Source organism: Carassius carassius, chromosome 4 (assembly GCF_963082965.1).
Source record: "Carassius carassius chromosome 4, fCarCar2.1, whole genome shotgun sequence".
Classification (NCBI taxonomy): Eukaryota; Metazoa; Chordata; class Actinopteri; order Cypriniformes; family Cyprinidae; genus Carassius; species Carassius carassius.
In genome coordinates this window covers 43039043-43059083 of record NC_081758.1, presented here as the reverse complement: position 1 = coordinate 43059083, position 20041 = coordinate 43039043, and the positions used below count along the sequence as shown (strand labels likewise).

The window sequence follows — 20041 nt, the reverse complement described above, 5'->3', positions numbered from 1 at the left end:
TAACTGCCAGATTTCAAGTGTCCTACCCATAATTCATTTTTCTGAGACAAATACAAATCTCTAAAGTCATTTTTCAAAAGTTTCACAGTCTAGTGAGTTTCACACTCCTGTCACTCAAGTGGCCACACCCTTAATTATGCAGAACTTTAAAGCTTAATGTAATTTAAACGGATGAGTTATTAAAAAAAAAAAATTGTACCCCCCTCACAGTTGTCAAGAAGGGCTACATTACTTATATAGACCAAAACCACTTTTTGTACCAGGCTTTAAACATGTGTTTTTCTGCTGTAAAGTTGGGCACTTTAACATGGCAGGTCTATGGGCCTGACTCCCTTTTGGATCCAGTCTCTACCGGTCAGTTGATGAATTGTAGTTTTAGTCATTTCCGTGTTGGTTTCAAGTGAGAGACCTGGAGGATGCAGATTGAAAATAACCAATGTTTTGCATTTTCACAGGACTTGTACCGCTCCACCATTACACTAATGCAGAACGTTCTGAAAGACTCCAACCTGAAGACGAGTGACATTGACGAGATCATCCTGGTCGGCGGCTCCACTCGTATTCCCAAGATCCAGCAGCTGGTAAAAGAGTTCTTCAACGGCAAGGAGTTGTCCAAAGGAATCAACCCATACGAGGCCGTAGCATATGGAGCCGCTGTCCAGGCTGGAATCCTGTCTGGAGAAGAGGACACTGGTGAGTCTGTCTGCAGCCTTTAATGATGACCACATCTAGGGCTGGGCAATACATTCTTGATTATAATTTTTATGATAACCGAACAATTGTCTAGGTCAGTGGTTCCCAACCTTTTTCAACTCGCGGCCCACACAACCAAACACATATGTTTGCGCGACCCACTGCAAAAAGAAAATTAACTGACCCCGCTATTGTTGGGTTAATAACTTAGTACTCAGAAGCTAGATTGTTAACTGTATTTATTGAATGAACTAGGGCTGTGCGATATGGACAAAAAAAAAAAAAACACTCGCGATTTCTTTGAAATTTGTTCTTCAAAAAGTTGTAACGTCTCTAGAACGGACATAAGTCAAAATAATCACTATAGTAAAGGTGTAACAAAATGTATAGATTTATGGCAAAAACAAACAACAAAAAAACAAATATAAATATAAATAAATCCTGTGTCCAGGGATTTTTTTTATTTTTTATTTTTTTTATTATTGAGAGTGAGGAGTCACGTGCCGATTTGGTACCAGTACCAAAAACCTGGTACAGTATGTGTCATTGGCTAAAATCTTAACTAAACATACCCAGCCACAGCAGAAAGCCTCGTAACTTTCCAAAGACTTGTGGCTTTTAAACTTTTTAAACTGTTAGATATTAATTATTTTCGCACGTTTTTATTTCTAGCCTTTTACCGCGTGCAGTGTGAACGCTCTGATCCGTTACTATGGGCTCGGAAAAAAGGCGCATCACAGACAGTGTGTGAACCTGGAGTTAGACATATGCCCGCTCTGTTCTGTTCTGTTGCATTCTGATTGGTTCTGATAGCATACCGCGGGAGGTCAGGGCCGCGAAAAATCGTGCTATAAAGCCATTTAGAAATCGCGCACGCTCAAATCGTGATTTTATGACTATTCCTATTAATCGCACAGCCCTAGAATGAACTGGCAATGAACAGAAAATAACTCGGGCTTGCACCGTTCAGCAAAACGGGAAAACCAGCAAGAGCTCGGCAGCGGATAGACAGTCACCGGAGCAAGCAGTCAGGAGGAAACATGTTGACAGCCATTTATGCATGTTTGAATTTGTTGTTCTGTAGCATATGCAGCAAAAATATAAATTGGTGGTTTATTCTTAAACCAATCAGCGAGCTCGAATAGTGGAAGCAAAGTTACAGTTTAATATTTATTTTTTGTTATTTAATTATATATATATATATATATATATATATATATATATATATATATATATATATATATATATATATATATATATATTGTTATATATATATATATATATACAGAGGTGGAAAGTAACGAATTACATTTACTCGCGTTACTGTAATTGAGTAGCTTTTTTGTGTACTTCTACTTTAAGTATTTTTTTTAATCTGTAATTTTACTTTTACTTAAGTATATTTAGTTTGAAGTATTGTACTTCGCTACATTTTGAAACACATTAATTACTGAGTAAAAAAAAAATCGCTCCCTGGAAGCTATGTCAGTAAATAATGGGCAGGAGGGCAAACTGGCGCTAAAATCACAAGACAGATGCAGACGGACAAAACAGGCGTTAGTGGTGCAGACACCGCTGAAAACGAAACCCCGTCATATTCTGAAGTTGAACTTGAAGGAAATGAAGTGAACCCCTGCCCATATTTATACTTTATTATGCTGTGTATGCTGTGCTTGCCTAGGGAGACCAAACTAGCAGTTTATAAAATCTCGACAAGACATCAACCCCACGTAATGTAAAAAAAAAAAACCAACGGTCAAATATGTACTATTGTGTATTATGTATTGTGTTAATCAGCTACAAGTCGGCTGACTCGATTTTCTTCTCATACATTCCCGCAGCGTCACAGTGCATTTCCCTAAAGAAGCCGAGCGACTTCAATGGGGCTTTCTTTGAACAGTTTTTTTCTGTGCTCCGAAGCTAGACGGTCATTGGATAAATGCTGCGATTATGTCCCGCCCACGGACGCTCAGCGTCTCTGGAGGTGAATGAAGACTGGGCTTCCGCGTGATGATTGGAGGATCTGTCGATCTCCTTTTGACTGACAGCGGTCTGCACCATAAGAAGTCGGTGAAGCTGTTTCACGCTCAGTCCCATGATCGCGGATTTCTCAAGTGTATTCGAAAGACAAACTGCGGCAATATTTCTTGATATTTGTAAAATGCAGAACCACCACAAAATTGAATTGGTAACTAAGATTGAAAATGTGCGCACACACACACACACACACTATAGCCATCTAGTGGTTAAAGTGATTTATTACAATTTTTAAACTGAATTTCCCCAAAAATGGGCAAAAATCTTACATTAAACCTTATAAAATTATCCATGGTATCCCCATGTATGAAAGTTAGAAATCTGGGTCTTTTATGAAGTGAATTTTACCTGAAATGCTTTTTTCTTTTTTTGTAAAAAAAAAAAAGCCTATTTAAATAAATATTTATTTATTTATAGAAATGTAAAAGATTTAAATCCTCCAAAAACTGTACAAAGTTTAGTAAAAACATAATTGAACAGAGTAAAATTATATTTGTAAAAAATTTAAATATTTTACTATTACAAAATGAAATGTTATTGTCTGGGGTCAAAAAGACCCCGAGTGTCATTACAAATGAAGACCATCAGAGGGTTATAATGTAGGCCGAAAATGAGCTTCCCCTCTTTGAAAGACCAGCAGCCGCCACTGATATATATATATTATTATTTTTTTTTTTTTTTTTTTACAACAGGACAGTAAACTAAGAGACTTGCGTTTTAGACACCATATTGCCGGTTTTTGCTCTATTTCTACAACAAAAATTTATTCCAAACACAGCCACCAAAGCAAAATTTTGCATCTCTGAGCAACATGACAGTGTTTCGTTTCTGAATGAATCAACCGTTTAAATGATTCGGTTCAATCGCAATGACTCACTTATTAACAGTGACTTGCTGACACATACTGGCCATTTTAATTTCACATTTAAAGTATCTTTTGATTTTTTTTTTTTTTTATAATTAAGTTTTTATAATTTCAAATGAGTATTCAACATTTTATGTCTGGCATATCAAAACATTATTCATGCATTGGTAACTGCAGGTTAAATGCATTCTTGTCCTGCACTAAACAGTGTGTAAATACATCTAAATGCCACGTCCGATGAAGCTTTTGCATTTCCTCTGTATTGAAAAGATGAGTTTGTTGATAATGATTTGCCTGGTAACAGCCCAAATGTTTTATTATTCTAAATAACTGATTCCTTTAATTAAAAACAACTAGTTTGAGGTTAATAGACCTATCCCAGGGGTGTCAAACTCAGTTCCTGGAGGGCCGTAGCCCTGCAGAGTTTAGTTCTAACCCTGCTCCAGCACACATATCATGTAGTTTTCAAATAAACCTAAATGATTAGATTAGCTGGATCAGGTGTGTTTAATTAGGGTTAAATCTAAACTGTGCAGGACTGTGGCCCTCCAGGAACTGAGTTTGACACTCTTGGCCTGTCCCATTTTTGACTCCCTCCCACTGTTAAAATGTAACTAAGTAATTTTTACTCTGAGTAAATTTTAAATGAGCTACTTTTTACTTTTACTTGAGTTGATTTTTTAGACTGGTACTTTTACTTGTACTTAAGTAAAATTTCATTAATGTAATGGTACTTTTACTTGAGTAGAATATTTTTGTACTCTTTCCACCTCTGAATATATATATATATATAGTTATATATATATATATATATATATATATATATATATATATATATATATATATATATATGAAATGATGTTATTATGTTGTGACTTAGACATTTTTACATATATTGACAATATTATTATTTCTTATAATAGTAATTGGCGGCCCCCACAGGTTGAAAACCACTGGTCTAGGTCTTTTGCAAGATGTTAGTGACTGAAATGTGTTGAACAGGTGACCCACTGCTTCTGGACGTAAACCCTTTGACCTTGGGCATTGAGACGGTCGGAGGAGTGATGACCAAACTCATTCCCAGGAACACAGTCGTGCCCATCAAGGAATCCCAGATGTTCTCCACCTCTTCTGACAACCAGCCAACTGTGAAGATCCAAGTTTATGAAGGTGAGCGACACTTTTAGAATCAAAACTGACTCCATTTACTTCATCTTGTTGGATTACATTTATGACCCAATTTTTATTTAGTTAGTTTATATGAAAAGAGTTTATTGGACCATTAGGCTTTGTTTTAGATTAAAAAAAATAAGTTTTTCCCCTTTTCACTAAGGCTGTGCCGATCACGATCGGCCGATCGTTAATGCGCATCTAGTCAGTAAAGCCGGTTTTCTAATCAACAGTAAATTCCATCAGGTGCGTGATTTCACATAGAGCAGCTGTTACTACACGGAGCCGTTGTTAACTGAGAACCGGCTTTACTGACGAGATGCCCATTAACGATCGGCCGATCGTGATCGGAGCAGCACTACTTTTCACATATTTTGTTATATTTTCAAGTGAGAAAACGCTTAAAGGGATAGTTCGACCAAAAATCAAAATTATGTCATTAATAACTCAACCTCATGTCGTTCCAAACCCGTGAGACCTCCGTTTATCTTCAGAACACAGTTTAAGATATTTTAGATTTAGTCTGGAAGCTCTCAGTCCCTCCATTGAAACTGTGTGTACTGTCCATGTCCAGAAAGGTAAGAAAAACATCATCAAAGTAGTCCATGTGACATCAGAGGGTCAGTTAGAATTTTTCAAAGCATTGAAAATACATTTTGGTCCAAAAATAGCAAAAACTACTAATTTATTCAGCATCATCTTCTCTTCCGTGACCAGAGATGTATAGTAACGAAGTAGAACTACTTCACTACTGTACTTAAGTACTAAAAGGCGGTATCTGTACTTTACTAGAGTATTATTTTTTTCTCCTACTTCCACTTTTACTTCAGTACATATTTTCGATGAGTTTAATACTTTTACTCCGATATTTGTTTTATGTGCTGCATCGTTACTCGTTACAATTATAAAAATGTTACGAATCATTCCATTACAAACCCACATTACCACTGCCAGAACTGTAGATGGCAGGTTTGATGAAGCTGTGAAGAGAGAGATGAACACCGAGCCGAGCCAGATAATGACTCGTTCACGAGTCAAGAACCGGTTGCATCGGTTTTCGGATCACCAGTAGTTCTTTCTGACAGTTAGATTCAATAAACCAGTTGAAGAAAACAGTTCACCGGTTCTTTTGCCCTCGACGTAATGGCGTCATTGGCGTTGACTGCAAGCCTTCAGTTTACCTGGGCTCATAACATTAGCACAGAATCAGTTCAGAATCAATCACCAAAAGAATCAGTTCGGTTCAGGCGCTCTGTGTCGGTCTGCTATATGCTGAACAAAAAAGTTAACAGCTTAAGTCATTTGTGGATTAATGCGTATTGGAGACGCGAACTGTTTAAAACGATTCAGTTTGATCTGGTGAACTGTTTCAAAAAGATCAGGTTACATCGAATTATTCGTTCGTGAACCGGATATCACAAACTGATTTGTTTTGAACTGTCTTACAACAGACACGGAAGAGAAGACGATGCTGAATAAAGTTATAGTTGTTGTTGTTATTTTTGGACCAAAATGTATTTTCGATGCTTTAAAAAATTCTAACTGACCCTCTGATGTCACATGGACTACTTTGATGATGTTTTTCTTACCTTTCTGGACATGGACAGTAGACCGTACACACAGCTTCAATGGAGGGACTGAGAGCTCTCGGACTAAATCTAAAATATCTTAAACTGTGTTCTGAAGATAAACGGAGGTCTTACTGGTTTGGAACAACATGAGGGTAAGTTATTAATGAAATAATTTTGCAAATTGGGCGAACTAACCCTTTAATCAGTTTTTTGTTTGCAAAAAGTTACAGTCAAAGGAATTGTGATTGTCCTTTAGGTTAATCATTTGAAATAATAAAAACAATATGTTCAAATTTTTGACTACTTTCTTAAATAACTACATAACACAATACTTGTACTTTACTTTCAGTACTTGAGTAGTAAATTTTAAAATAGACTACTTGCAATACTTAAGTACAAAAAATGTTGAATACTTCTAGTACTTCTACTTAAGTGTGGTGCTTAAAGAGCACTTCAACTTCTACTCAAGTCACTTTTTTGATAGAACACTTGTACTTTTACTCAAGTCTGGGTCTCTAGTACTTTATACATCTCTGTCCGTGACTATTGTGAGAGAGTTTAAAACAAACCAGTTTGTGATATCCGGTTCGTGAACGAATCATTCGATGTAACCGGATCTTTTTGAACCAGTTCACCAAATCGAACTGAATCGTTTTAAAATGGTTCACGTCTACAATATGCATTAATCCACAAATCACTTAAGCTGTTAACTTTTTTAATGTGGCTGACACCAGAGGTGGGTGGTAACGAGTTACATTTACTTCGTTACATTTACTTGAGTAATTTTTTGGGGTAACTAATACTTTTCGGAGTATATTTAAAGATGGGTACTTTATACTCTTACTTGAGTAAATTTTTGGGGAAAAATCTGTACTTTTACTTCGTTACTGTGGGCGACGATCCTCTCGTTACTTTATCTTAATGCAATAAATGTTATAAATGCTTCAGTTTTTCCAAACGCGCCATCTACTTTTCTCTGGGCAATGAGCGATGCCCATTCGTGAATGATTCATTCTTTTGAGCCAATTTCCATTCAAAGGCTTGATCAAACCAATTGGCAAACGAATGAATTGGTTCATGAATCAGTTTGAATGAGTTGTTCAGTTCCCTGCCGCACGCGCTGAGCATCTGAAGCGGTTCACTCAGAGTTGTAACGTTTAAGAACATCAGCAGTGTTGAAAACGTGGCTATGGAACTGCACTGAAATGAAAGCAAATCTGCAAAGGCTATTATTCGCTTGCGATGGAGATCCTTATTAGATGAACACCGCGTGTGCTGTCTACTGTTTAACAGGTAATAACTTGGGCTACATTCGATTACAGTACACGATACCACTGTGACATTAGTTTGTTGTACGTGTGAGGCTTATAACAGAGGGGAGTCAAGTTGAATGCAGCTTCCAAAAGACAAAAAATAGCCGATTAAGATTTTATTAATTTTAATACATATCATCAGCTGCTAAATTCAGATCTGTGATCGCTTGCTGGCGCTGAGCCAGAGATAGATGCGTTTATACAGCGCTGCACATTATAAACAATCACACATGATTCTTTTGAGCTTATTAAAGCATTGGCCAATCAGAGGTGTTCCGATGAGTCATCGCTAAAATGCCGGTGCTTCCTTCACTCACTCACTGTCTGAATACCTCTTTCTGGCGAATTCTCTCGTCAGAAACAACAAAGTGCAGATGTGTGTACGAATCTGTAAATAAGATATTGATTTCACAGTGTTAACAGTTTCAGTGATTTAATGGGAGTTTCTGAGAGTGATTGAAATCTAGACTGTCAGTGAAAATGATCTTTAATAATGTAAATGTTATTTGCTCTCTTTCTGAACAATGAAAGATTAGTAGCATTATTTATATCACATTACCTTTCAATGTTAAATTCACATTTAATATAAAGTCAGTCGTATTAAAAATATGTTATGGCATGACACCTAAATCTGTTACTTAATTAAACAGACAGGGTTTTATAATAAATTACATAAATTGGAGTAAAGGCTGATGAAATATATACATTTATACACACACACATACATTACATACATTTTATCTATATATCTAAATAAAAATAGGCTCAGTGTATATGACCAAAAGTAACTAGTAACTAACTACTTGAGTAGATTTTTTATCCGATACTCTTTTACTCTTACTCAAGTAACTATTCAAGACTAGTACTTTTACTTTTACTTGAGTAAATATTTCTAGAAGTACTTTTACTTTTACTTGAGTACAGTTTTTGGGTACTCTACCCACCTCTGGCTGACACTCCCTCTGAGTTCAAACAAACCAATATCCCGGAGTAATTCATTTACTCAAACAGTACACTGACTGAACTGCTGTGAAGAGAGAACTTAAGATGAACACCGAGCCGAGCCAGATAATGAATGAAACATTGACTCGTTCACGAGTCAAGAACCAGTTGCATCGGATTTCGGATCGCCAGTAGTTCTTTCATACAGTTCGAAAGAATTCAATAACCGGTTGAAGAAAACGATTCAATAACCGGTTGAAGAAAACGGTTCACCGGTTCTTTTGCGCCCAAAATAATGGCGTCATTGGCGATGATTGTCCTTGATTAAAGCCTTCAGTTTACCTGGGCTCATAAAATTAGCACAGAATCAGTTCAGAATCAATAACCAAAAGAATCAGTTTGGTTGAAACACTCTGTGTGTCATTCTGCTTCACGCTGAATCACACATGTGCAGTATCATCAGCTCCTCGGTTCTCGAATCGGACGCGTCTGAGAGAAACGGTTCTTGACACGAGAACGAGTCAGTCTTTTGCTCGTATTCTGGCTCGGCTCGGTCTTCATCTTTAGTTCTCTCTTCACAGCAGTTCAGTCAGTGTACTGTTTGAGTAAATGAATTTTAATTGAATTGAATTCAGAGGGAGTGTCAGCCAGATTAAAAAAGTTAACAGCTTAAGTCATTCGTGGATTAATGCGTATTGGAGACGCGAACCGTTTAAAACTATTCGGTTTGATTTGGTGAACTGGTTCAAAAAGATCTGGTTACATCGAATCATTCGTTCGCGAACTGGATATCACAAAGTACTTTGTTTTGAACTCTCTCTCACAACAGACACGGAAGATAAGACAATGCTGAATAAAGTAGTAGTTTTTGCTATTTTTGGACCAAAATATATTTTCGATGCTTCAAAAAATTCTAACTGACCCTCTGATGTCACATGGACTACTTTGATGATGTTTTTCTTACTTTTCTGGACATGGACAGTAGACCGTACACACAGCTTCAATGGAGGGACTGAGAGCTCTCTGACTAAATCTAAAATATCTTAAACTGTGTTCCGAAGATAAACGGAGGTCTCACGGGTTTGGAACGACATGAGGTTGAGTTATTAATGACATAATTTAGATTTTTGGGTGAAATATCCCTTTAAATAGCCATGGCAGCTAGCAAATCATACTGTAACGTCAAAGTCCAATAATCAATAGCAACAGTCAGAAGGCAGGCAGCAACAATTGAAGATGGGGAACAGACATTATCGACAACAGGTAATCAAACAGGATATGAACGCTCAGAAATGTACACGCTAGTAAATACAAGACCTTGCAATGAACACAAGGAAACTTGCAGCTTTATACTGAAGTCTAATAAGCTACAGCTGTAGCATAATCAGAGTCCAAGGACGGGGCTTGTGGGAAATGGATTCGTATGTGCGCTAGTATTTGAAAAAAAAAAGATAGATAGATTAGTTCAAAAGAAAGAATGATAGATAGATTAATTTGAAAGAAAGAATGATAGATAGATTAGTTAAGAAATATATATTAGAAAGAATGATAGATAGATTAGTTCAAAAGAAAGAATGATAGATAGATTAGTTTGAAAGAATGATAGATGGATTATTTTGAAAGAAAGAATGATAGATTAGTTTGAAAGAAAGAATGATAGATTAGTTAGAAATATATATTAGTTAGAAAGAAATAGATAAATAGAAGTTAGAAAAAAGATAGAAGAAAAAGAACAATTGATTAGTTAGAAACTAACTGTTTCTAGCATGATTAGCATTTGCTAGCATGTCGGTAGCATGTTTTCTAGCATGATAAGTATGCTGCTAGCATGTTGTTAGCATGTTTCTAGCATGACTAGCATGTTGTTAACATGTTTCTAGCATGATTAGCATGTTGCTAGTATGTTTCTAGCATGATTAGCATTTTGCTAGCATTATTAACATGTTGCTAACATGATTAACATGTTGTTGACATGTTGCTAGCATGATTAGCATGTTGCTAGCATATTTCTAGCATGATTATAGCATGTCGATAACATGTTTCTAACATGATTAGCATGCTGCTAACATGTTGCTAGCATGATAAGCATGTTGTTAGCATGTTTCTAGCATTATTTGCATGTTGCTAGCATTTTCTAACATGGTTAACATGTTGTTAGCATGTTTCTAACATGACTACCATGCAACTAGCATGTTGCTAGCATGTTGTTAGAATGACTAGCATTTTGCTAGTATATTTCTAGAATGATTCGCGTTCAAATAGCATGTTTCTAACATTATTAGCATGTCGCTAGGATAGATAGATAGATAGATAGATAGATAGATAGATAGATAGATAGATAGATAGATAGATAGATAGATAGATAGATAAAAATTAGGGACACTATATTAGTTATCTATTTTCATGTTGTGCATATAATAGTACTCACAGAAGGACTCATAATTTACTTGAAAAGAGGCAATTTATGTATTCACTTATTCACGTATTTTTAACTGATTTAAAAGTGAAAATAAGGCAGAAACCTCTGCTCCTCTGATAAATAAAGTCACTTTAAAGAACATTAAGGTGTAAAAAAAAAGACGGGAAAAACAACCATGTTTAACCATGTTTAATCTGAGGTAAAATTATACGGAATTAAAGTTTATTCTGTAATATCTGTGTAGTATCTTACAATATATTAACATTCTGTTGCACTTTACTTCACTGTGTATATTGTAATATTACACTTTAATGGCACCTTATATTTGTTATTGAGCTAGTCAAAATTACAAGAGATAAAGTACAGTCGTCGGCTCTAATAGTGCAGATGGTATAACGAAAGTCCATGGTACAAACAATTGCCACTATTTGCAATAAGTAATATAAATAGCAGAAAATCCTGCTATTTTAACATAGTATAAGGAGTACTTGGATCTTGAAGTATGTAGCATCCTTTGGCGCCATCGTGTGGACAACATTAGCATTGTGGCCTTCATTTCTGAATGACATTATGAAAGGGGCAAATATTTACTGAATGATTGAAGTATTTAATGATTAGTTTATTGAAATACCCCCATTGAAATCTAATGTACTGATACTGTATCTTATTTCATGCTTTGAGAGTTTAAATTTCAACTTACATTTTAAAGCAGTTTTGAATGATTAAATGTGAGTTGCTAAATTTGTTTTTGTTTTTACAATTATAATACATAAACTATATAATTTTGAAAAAAGTACAACAGTTATTGTTTTCATAATATTTAATATTGACAATATTTATTTTGTATTGTAATGAAGAAGGTTTGTATGAAAACAGAAATTGGCATTACTAAAAATTAAACACAAATGTAAAATAACATGTCAACGATTTAATTAAATATAGATTCATTCTAGTTAAAGCAAAACTATAAAATTATAAATACATGAATACATACATACAGCTTTTGAGATACCACACATTTTTCAAGATTTTGATAACTTATGTTATTTACTTTAGTGGATTTTTTTTTTTTTTTTTGTGGTTAATCATATATTTTGAAAAAAATCTGTGGTGTGACAATCTCAGAACATATTTACTATTAACTTTACAGGGACTTTAATTCAATTTAATTAATTATTATTTATTTATTTATTAACTGGAAAGTTACCCTTTAATATTTTGCTTAATTTTAAGCCATTATTTGCTTGAAAAACTTAGCTGGCATCGTGTTTGGAAGATTGGAGATCCAAATACAGCTTTTAATAAGGGGTAATCCACAAACATAGTTCAAACAGGCAAAAGGTCCAAAGCACAGACAGGGAAACAATATCCAGAGCACAGGCAATAATAATAAAAGAAAAAGACACAGGTGCACTAGACACAAGGGCTTAAATTACCCTTTGTCTGAATTCCCACACTTGTAGTCTTTGTCTTAAGTCTTAAGTCGATTCAGTATATTTTTAGCAATAGCCACAAAAAAAAACACTGTATTAGACAAATTTATCGTTTTTTTCTTTTATGCCAAAAATCATTAGAATATTAAGTAAAGATCATGTAGCTTGAAGTTATTTTGTAAATTTCATACCGTAAGTATATCAAAACATCATTTTTGATTTGTAATATGCATTGCTAAGTACTTCATTTGGATTAATTTAAAGACAATTTTCTTAGTATTTTGATTTTTTTGCACCTTCAGATTCCAGATTTTCAAATAGTTGTATCTCTGCCAAATATTGTCCTATGTTAAATTTATTTTATTAGGATAAACCCCTTGAGATGCCTCATCTCGTTTTCAAGGGGGTCCTATCCTAACAAACCATTCATCAATGGAAAGCTTATTTATTCAGATGATATATTAATCTCAATTTCTCGACCCATATTGACCCAATTGACCCGTATGACTGGTTTTGTGGTCTAGGGTCACATATGACACATTTCCCGAATTTTGTGGTGCTTCTAATTAAGTAATAAAATGCAATTGTAAATGTTGTACAAAATTATTATCACCACTACTCATTTGCACAAATTAATTTTATAAATAAATAGTTTTACTACCAAATTATATGTAATATCTAACTGTTATTAATATTTAACATGCATTGGAACAGTTTCCGTGACCTTGTGAGATTTCTGCAAAATGTCTTATGATTTATTCAACATGATGCATGATGGGATACACTAAGCCTAGAATACAGCTCTGGAGTGGTATTCAAGATGGTGTGGATTTAGTGTACATTAAGGGCACTGCACTTTGACGTTTTTAAGACCTGTGTAAGACTAGAGCCGGACGGTCTGGACTGAGGGACGACTTCTCCCTAAGAAAACAAAGGACTTTCCTGATAATTAACAATTGAACACTCTCTTGAATACCCTCCATCATAAGTAACGGTGCTATCGAAGATGCACCACACCTAGTAGTTCACACCTCACCATCACACTCCCTCCACTTAGTTTCACTCAGAATTGCCAATAGTATAATATTCTGCATTAATGCAAGTGATTTTTACAGTCATGTTTGGTGTCATTTGAATTGTCTCAGGGCGACTGGTACAATGGTCTCAACCTTAGAAAAGTAGATTAAAAGATAATACAGATCCTAAGAGTTAAGAGATATTTTGATTACTATAATGGGAGTGCCCTTTTCCAGGGTCTTCCATGTAAATTACCTTCTGTTCCCATTGAGGTGTAAACTACCCTGGTCTGGGACCTGACCTAATCAAATTCCAATTGTTAGTTTCTGTCTTCATCTTGGGGGATGTTTGTCTTGGTCTGAGGTATTTAAAGGATTGCAGCAAAAGGATCAGGGCGATTTCTGTAGCCAGAAAGCCCGTAGTGTGTTGTGTGTCTCTTCAATTTATACTATGTATTTTCTAAGGTCAGGTATGCATATTTTACTTTTAGATTCATCTTTGAGAATTTGATGTTTTGTATTGATATGATCTGATGTGTTTGAATTGGATATGTAATTGGCAGAATACATATTTACCTGACTGTTAATAAATTGTTACATTTGATTCTATTCTGTCTTACTCTGTAATCATTGACTAGTAGATTACGTTGTATCCTTGTTAGCAACATGAGCACCCGAATTAACGAGTTAATATAAAAATAAAGAGTTAACTAGAATAATCAAATGTCAGAAGAATATTAATTAAAAAGGCATTCAACCAATTTGCATTTCAACCTAAATTCGAGGTCTTATTAAAATGGAGTCAGATTAAATAATAATACAATGGAGTCAGATTAAATAATAAAATGGAGTCAGATTTGAGTTTAACCTAAATTGAATAACTCTACGCGCTGAAAGACAGAACACGCAGGAAACCTTCATCCAGCACCGGATACCTTCCTTGGGCCGAGTGCGTTGACCTTACACCTGGGTCTTGTGCACTTACTTCCTGTTGAGCACATATCTCTCAATCAGAATCAGAAAGAGCTTTATTGTAATGTGTGCCTGTGCATACAAAGAATTTGTTTTAGTGACATTTAGAGTCTTTACTACAGGTTTAGCAGATAGGTTGGTATAAGATGAACCAGGCAGTGATCAGAGAGTCCTTAAGCTGCCCGTGGGACCAGGTGGAATACATCCTTTATTGCTGTTTAACAGTGATCCAGTATATTACTGTCTCTGGTGGGACATGTAACATGCTGTCTGTATTTTGTCAGCTAACAGGAGAGATTTTCTTTATTAAATCCTTTTTTTTTTTTTTAAGAAATGTATGTACTGTATGTAATGTAAGGGAGATATTGGCTAAATCTACAACCCGAATTCCGGAAAAGTTGGGAGGTTTTTTAAATTTTAATAAAATGAAAACTAAAGGAATTTCAAATCACATGAGCCAATATTTTATTCACAATAGAACATAGATAACGTAGCAAATGTTTAAACTGAGAAATTTTACACTTTTATCCACTTAATTAGCTCATTTAAAATTTAATGCCTGCTACAGGTCTCAAAAAAGTTGGCACGGGGGCAACAAATGGCTAAAAAAGCAAGCAGTTTTGAAAAGATTCAGCTGGGAGAACATCTAGTGATTAATTAAGTTAATTGATATCAGGTCTGTAACATGATTAGCTATAAAAGCTTTGTCTTAGAGAAGCGGAGTCTCTCAGAAGTAAAGATGGGCAGAGGCTCTCCAATCTGTGAAAGACTGCGTAAAAAAATTGTGGAAAACTTTAAAAACAATGTTCCTCAACGTCAAATTGCAAAGGCTTTGCAAATCTCATCATCTACAGTGCATAACATCATCAAAAGATTCAGAGAAACTGGAGAAATCTCTGTGCGTAAGGGACAAGGCCAGAGACCTTTATTGGATGCCCGTGGTCTTCAGGCTCTCAGACGACACTGCATCACTCATCGGCATGATTGTGTCAATGACATTACTAAATGGGCCCAGGAATACTTTCAGAAACCACTGTCGGTAAACACAATCCGCCGTGCCATCAGCAGATGCCAACTAAAGCTCTATCATGCAAAAAGGAAGCCATATGTGAACATGGTCCAGAAGCGCCGTCGTGTCCTGTGGGCCAAGGCTCATTTAAAATGGACTATTTCAAAGTGGAATAGTGTTTTATGGTCAGACGAGTCCAAATTTGACATTCTTGTTGGAAATCACGGACGCCGTGTCCTCCGGGCTAAAGAGGAGGGAGACCTTCCAGCATGTTATCAGCGTTCAGTTCAAAAGCCAGCATCTCTGATGGTATGGGGGTGCATAAGTGCATACGGTATGGGCAGCTTGCATATTTTGGAAGGATCTGTGAATGCTGAAAGGTATATAAAGGTTTTAGAGCAACATATGCTTCCCTCCAAACAACGTCTATTTCAGGGAAGGCCTTGTTTATTTCAGCAGGACAATGCAAACCACATACTGCAGCTATAACAACAGCATGGCTTCGTCGTAGAAGAGTCCGGGTGCTAACCTGGCCTGCCTGCAGTCCAGATCTTTCACCTATAGAGAACATTTGGCGCATCATTAAACGAAAAATACGTCAAAGACGACCACGAACTCTTCAGCAGCTGGAAATCTATATAAGGCAAGAATGGGACCAAATTCCAACAGCAAAACTCCAGCAACTCATAGCCTCAATGCCCAGACGTCTTCAAACTGTTTTGAAAAGAAAAGGAGATGCTACACCATGGTAAACATGCCCCGTCCCAACTATTTTGAGACCTGTAGCAGAAATCAAAATTGAAATGAGCTCATTTTGTGCATAAAATTGTAAACTTTCTCAGTTTAAACATTTGCTATGTTATCTATGTTCTATTGTGAATAAAGTATTGGCTCATGTGATTTGAAAGTCTTTTAGTTTTCATTTTATTAAAATTTAAAAAACGTCCCAACTTTTCCGGAATTCGGGTTGTAGATAAATAGATAAATACATAGATATAGATAGATAGATAGATAGATAGATAGATAGATAGATAGATAGATAGATAGATAGATAGACTACATATATAGATAGATAGACAGACAGACAGATAAATATCAACCAACAGCGACCCAAACGCACTCACTTCCCTACAGCACAAGCTTCCCAACACAGTTTCCATGGGACGGCACCGCCATACATATATGTATGTGTGTGTGTGTGTGTGTGTGTGTGTGTGTCGTTATTGTGCACTGCTGCTCGTAGACTAGCTCCAGCGCTCATTGCCGCGATGCTAAATGATAGCAAATCACCAGGACACTTCACCAACTCTCCACTCATTCTCCTCGAACCATGCATTAAATTAGCTTTGACGGACATCAGTTCTTGGCAATTCCTTATTTGCCCTCTCACGTCTGGCAGGTTCGAAATTTTAAAGCTGCAGGTCATCATACATGTTGGCTCTTGCCACCTCTTCCTCATCCCAGTCAGTCGCTATAACGTTCGTTCTGATGCTGCGTTCCAGGCAGGTTTCTGAGCTCATAATCACTATTTCATACCACGACTAACGACTTTGTACCGTTCCAGACAAGTTACGCCAAACTTTCTCAGCGCAAGGAATTAACTAGATTATTTATTTTATTGCAACGTTACATTGACCTAAAATCGTTTTTTCAACGTGTACCACTTGCATAAACACTGCATCCGTAGGCAGTATTATCCGTAGGGGCTGTCACTGTTGTTTCTCGAGCTGTGTGACCTCGGAACTTGGAGTACATCGATCTAGTATGAGACACGAGTTCACAGGTGGGAAGTCACGAGTTTGATTGCCGTTCCAATGCACTTTCACAGGTTTAAGGTTGGAAAAACACGGGTTACGGGTTGCCTGAAATGCAGCATCATACTACCTTTCCTCGAGGCCACCTTTCCTCGACTTCTCCCCAACGTGACATCATCACCGAGTTGCGTAAAAAAACTGTTAAAACCAGAAACTTAAAAAATAGGTCTTTAAGACCATTTTTGAGACATTTTAAAAATGATATACATATCTTGAGTGATTTATGTACCCATTAATCGAAAGTGTTGGTTAACCTGCAACATGGCCTTTAACGCTTATGAAAATAGCCTGCTTCAGTCGAGTCTGTTTCTGTTTATTTGTGGCCACAGTAGCCTATACGTCCGAACATAAAACATAATTATATTTTTATGATAGGCTACGTGCTAAACTCTCTAGATGAGACTTATGACAGATAAAATAAGTTACTAAATAATTACACGATTGTAATAGAGAATAAAAAGCTGATGTCTGATTTCTTCAAGCGGTCATATTTGTCTTTTGCATCGCTTATAAATATTTCTGTCTTGTATGGTGATTATAATATACATCAGATCAAGTTATTGCAAATACTCGCTGCTGACTGAAAGTGAGCTTTGAGCTCAACTTATTTGATAAAGTGTTTAATGCTGGTGTTATAGCTGATAGCTTTCTGAAATGATTCACAGCGCAGACTCTCTATTTTTATAAAAGCTCCCGAACAAAAATCATTATTATATTTTGATGATATGCTACGTGGAGCTAAACTCTCACTCGAGACGAGACGACAGACAAAATGTGTTACTAAATAAATACACAATTGTGATAGAGAATAAGAAGCTGACGTCTGATTTCTCTAAGTGGTTGCATTTAATGCACATCAGATCAAGTTATTTCAAACACTCGCTGCTGACTAAGAGTCAGTTTTGAGCTCAACTTATTTTAAAAAGTCTTTAATACTGATGTTAAAGCTGTTAGCTTTCTGAAATGCACAGCGCTGATATGGAGAAACTCCGCCTTTGTTCATATCACCTCTTTTAGCAATATTTTTGAATATTTTGGAAGTGAATTCTGGAACGTGAATATGAATTCTTAATTTTTTTATTATGAAAATATTTGTGAAATATTTAGAATTTAAATATAAAAATAAAAAAAATTAACGAACCACTATGTTAAATTTCAGGACCTAAAAATGCAAGCCCTGGAAATACAAGGCATTAAAATGCAAGTACTGTTAATGCAATGCATTATTGTTCAGTTAGTGCTATTCAGCATGCTTTTTTTTTTAAAGACATATGTCATTATTTTACTTCCATAGTTGTGCGCTTAGCTGAGCACATCTCTGGTCTGCTCTCCCCTATCTGCAGGACATATACCTCAAATGTTGAAAAAGCAGAGCTGTTAAAATAAATTTCTGTGGACTCCATCCATCCCAGTAACCATCTTTTCACTTTGCTGCCATCTGATAAGCACTTCCACAGCCTGATGGCAAAAACCGATAGAGTTTCTTCCCCCAGGCCATCAGGCTCCTAAACTCAAAACCAACCTCTTAACATCTACATGTCTCCACTTAATATTCACTTGATCAGTAAGATATTCATCATTCTCTACCTCACACTGACATACTGAAAGTGTCAACCTGTTCGCACATTGCCTCTTGTACATTCCTGGGTATCTTAATATTTAAGACTACAGTGTACTTTCATGCACATTATTTTCAATTCTATATTTAATTCTACAGTATACATCTTTTTATTATTATTTTAATTCTTATATGTTTATTGTTTACTTTTATTTCATTCTTTCAGCATTGTCAAGCTTTGTCTTGCTTATTGTTTTGAAAATGTGACCTCTAGCTGCAAAAAAAACTTGCATATTGTGCCTTTAATCTTCAGAGTAAAATCTGTTCTTACTCTTTCCTTCAATCTCTCCAGGTGAGCGTCCGCTGACCGAGGATAACAACCTCCTGGGCACCTTTGACCTGACTGGCATCCCTCTGGCTCCCAGTGGCGTCCCTCAGATCGAGGTCACCTTCGAGATCGACGTCAATGGCATTCTGCGTGTCACCGCCGAAGACAAGGGCACGGGCAACAAGAACAAGATCACAATCACCAACGACCAGAACCGGCTGACGCCCGAGGACATCGAGCGCATGGTGAACGAGAATAAGCGCTTTGCTGATGAGGACAAGAAGCTGAAGGAGCGCATCGACGCCTGCAATGAGCTGGAGAGCTACTCCTACTCCCTGAAGAACCAGATTAGGAACAAAGAGAAGCTGGGTGGCAAACTTTCATCTGAAGACAAGGAGGCCATTGAGAAGGCCATCGAGGAGAAGATCGAGTGGCTGGAGTCTCACCAGGATGCAGATCTTGAGGACTTCCAGGACAAGAAGAAGGAGCTGGAGGAACTTATGCAGCCCATCATAAGCAAGCTTGTCATCGGCGCTGGCGGCCCACCACCGGAGGAGGAAGATGAAAAGGATGAGTTGTAAATCGTCTAGACCCTTGTATTTTTATACAAGACAGGCAAACCTAAAACTTCAGCTCTCTTCAGGGAAAAGCTTGGGGGGAAGAGTTGCATTTGTTGTCTAATTTTCTCTTCATTCTGCTGAAGATTCTGTCAGCCCAGTTTGAGGTTTGATTGAGGGCGCAGGGAAAAATTAATTTACATGTTTCATGATTATAACTTCTAAATCGATTTTCTAAGGTGTTACATTTCTTTCTCAAATTCACACACACTTATGTCAAAATACACAGTCTGTTATGTCATACGTGAACATAAACAGTTTGAAGCAAATTGGATGTGTAACAT

At 36.4% G+C, this 20041-nt stretch overlaps 2 protein-coding genes across 2 annotated transcripts in view; both read left to right on the top strand.

The window, feature by feature from the left end:
• LOC132140100 (endoplasmic reticulum chaperone BiP-like) overlaps positions 1-19721 on the top strand; it is a 51273-nt gene extending 31552 nt beyond the window's left edge. The window contains exons 6-8 of the mRNA XM_059548925.1: positions 456-693; positions 4598-4765; positions 19165-19721. Of these exons, the coding sequence (XP_059404908.1) occupies positions 456-693; positions 4598-4765; positions 19165-19721 (963 nt within the window). The remainder of the gene's footprint in view (positions 1-455; positions 694-4597; positions 4766-19164) is intronic.
• Positions 1-20041, top strand: part of LOC132140099 (endoplasmic reticulum chaperone BiP-like) — a 182972-nt gene that overhangs the window by 132008 nt on the left and 30923 nt on the right. The gene's annotated exons all lie outside the window — the stretch shown is intronic.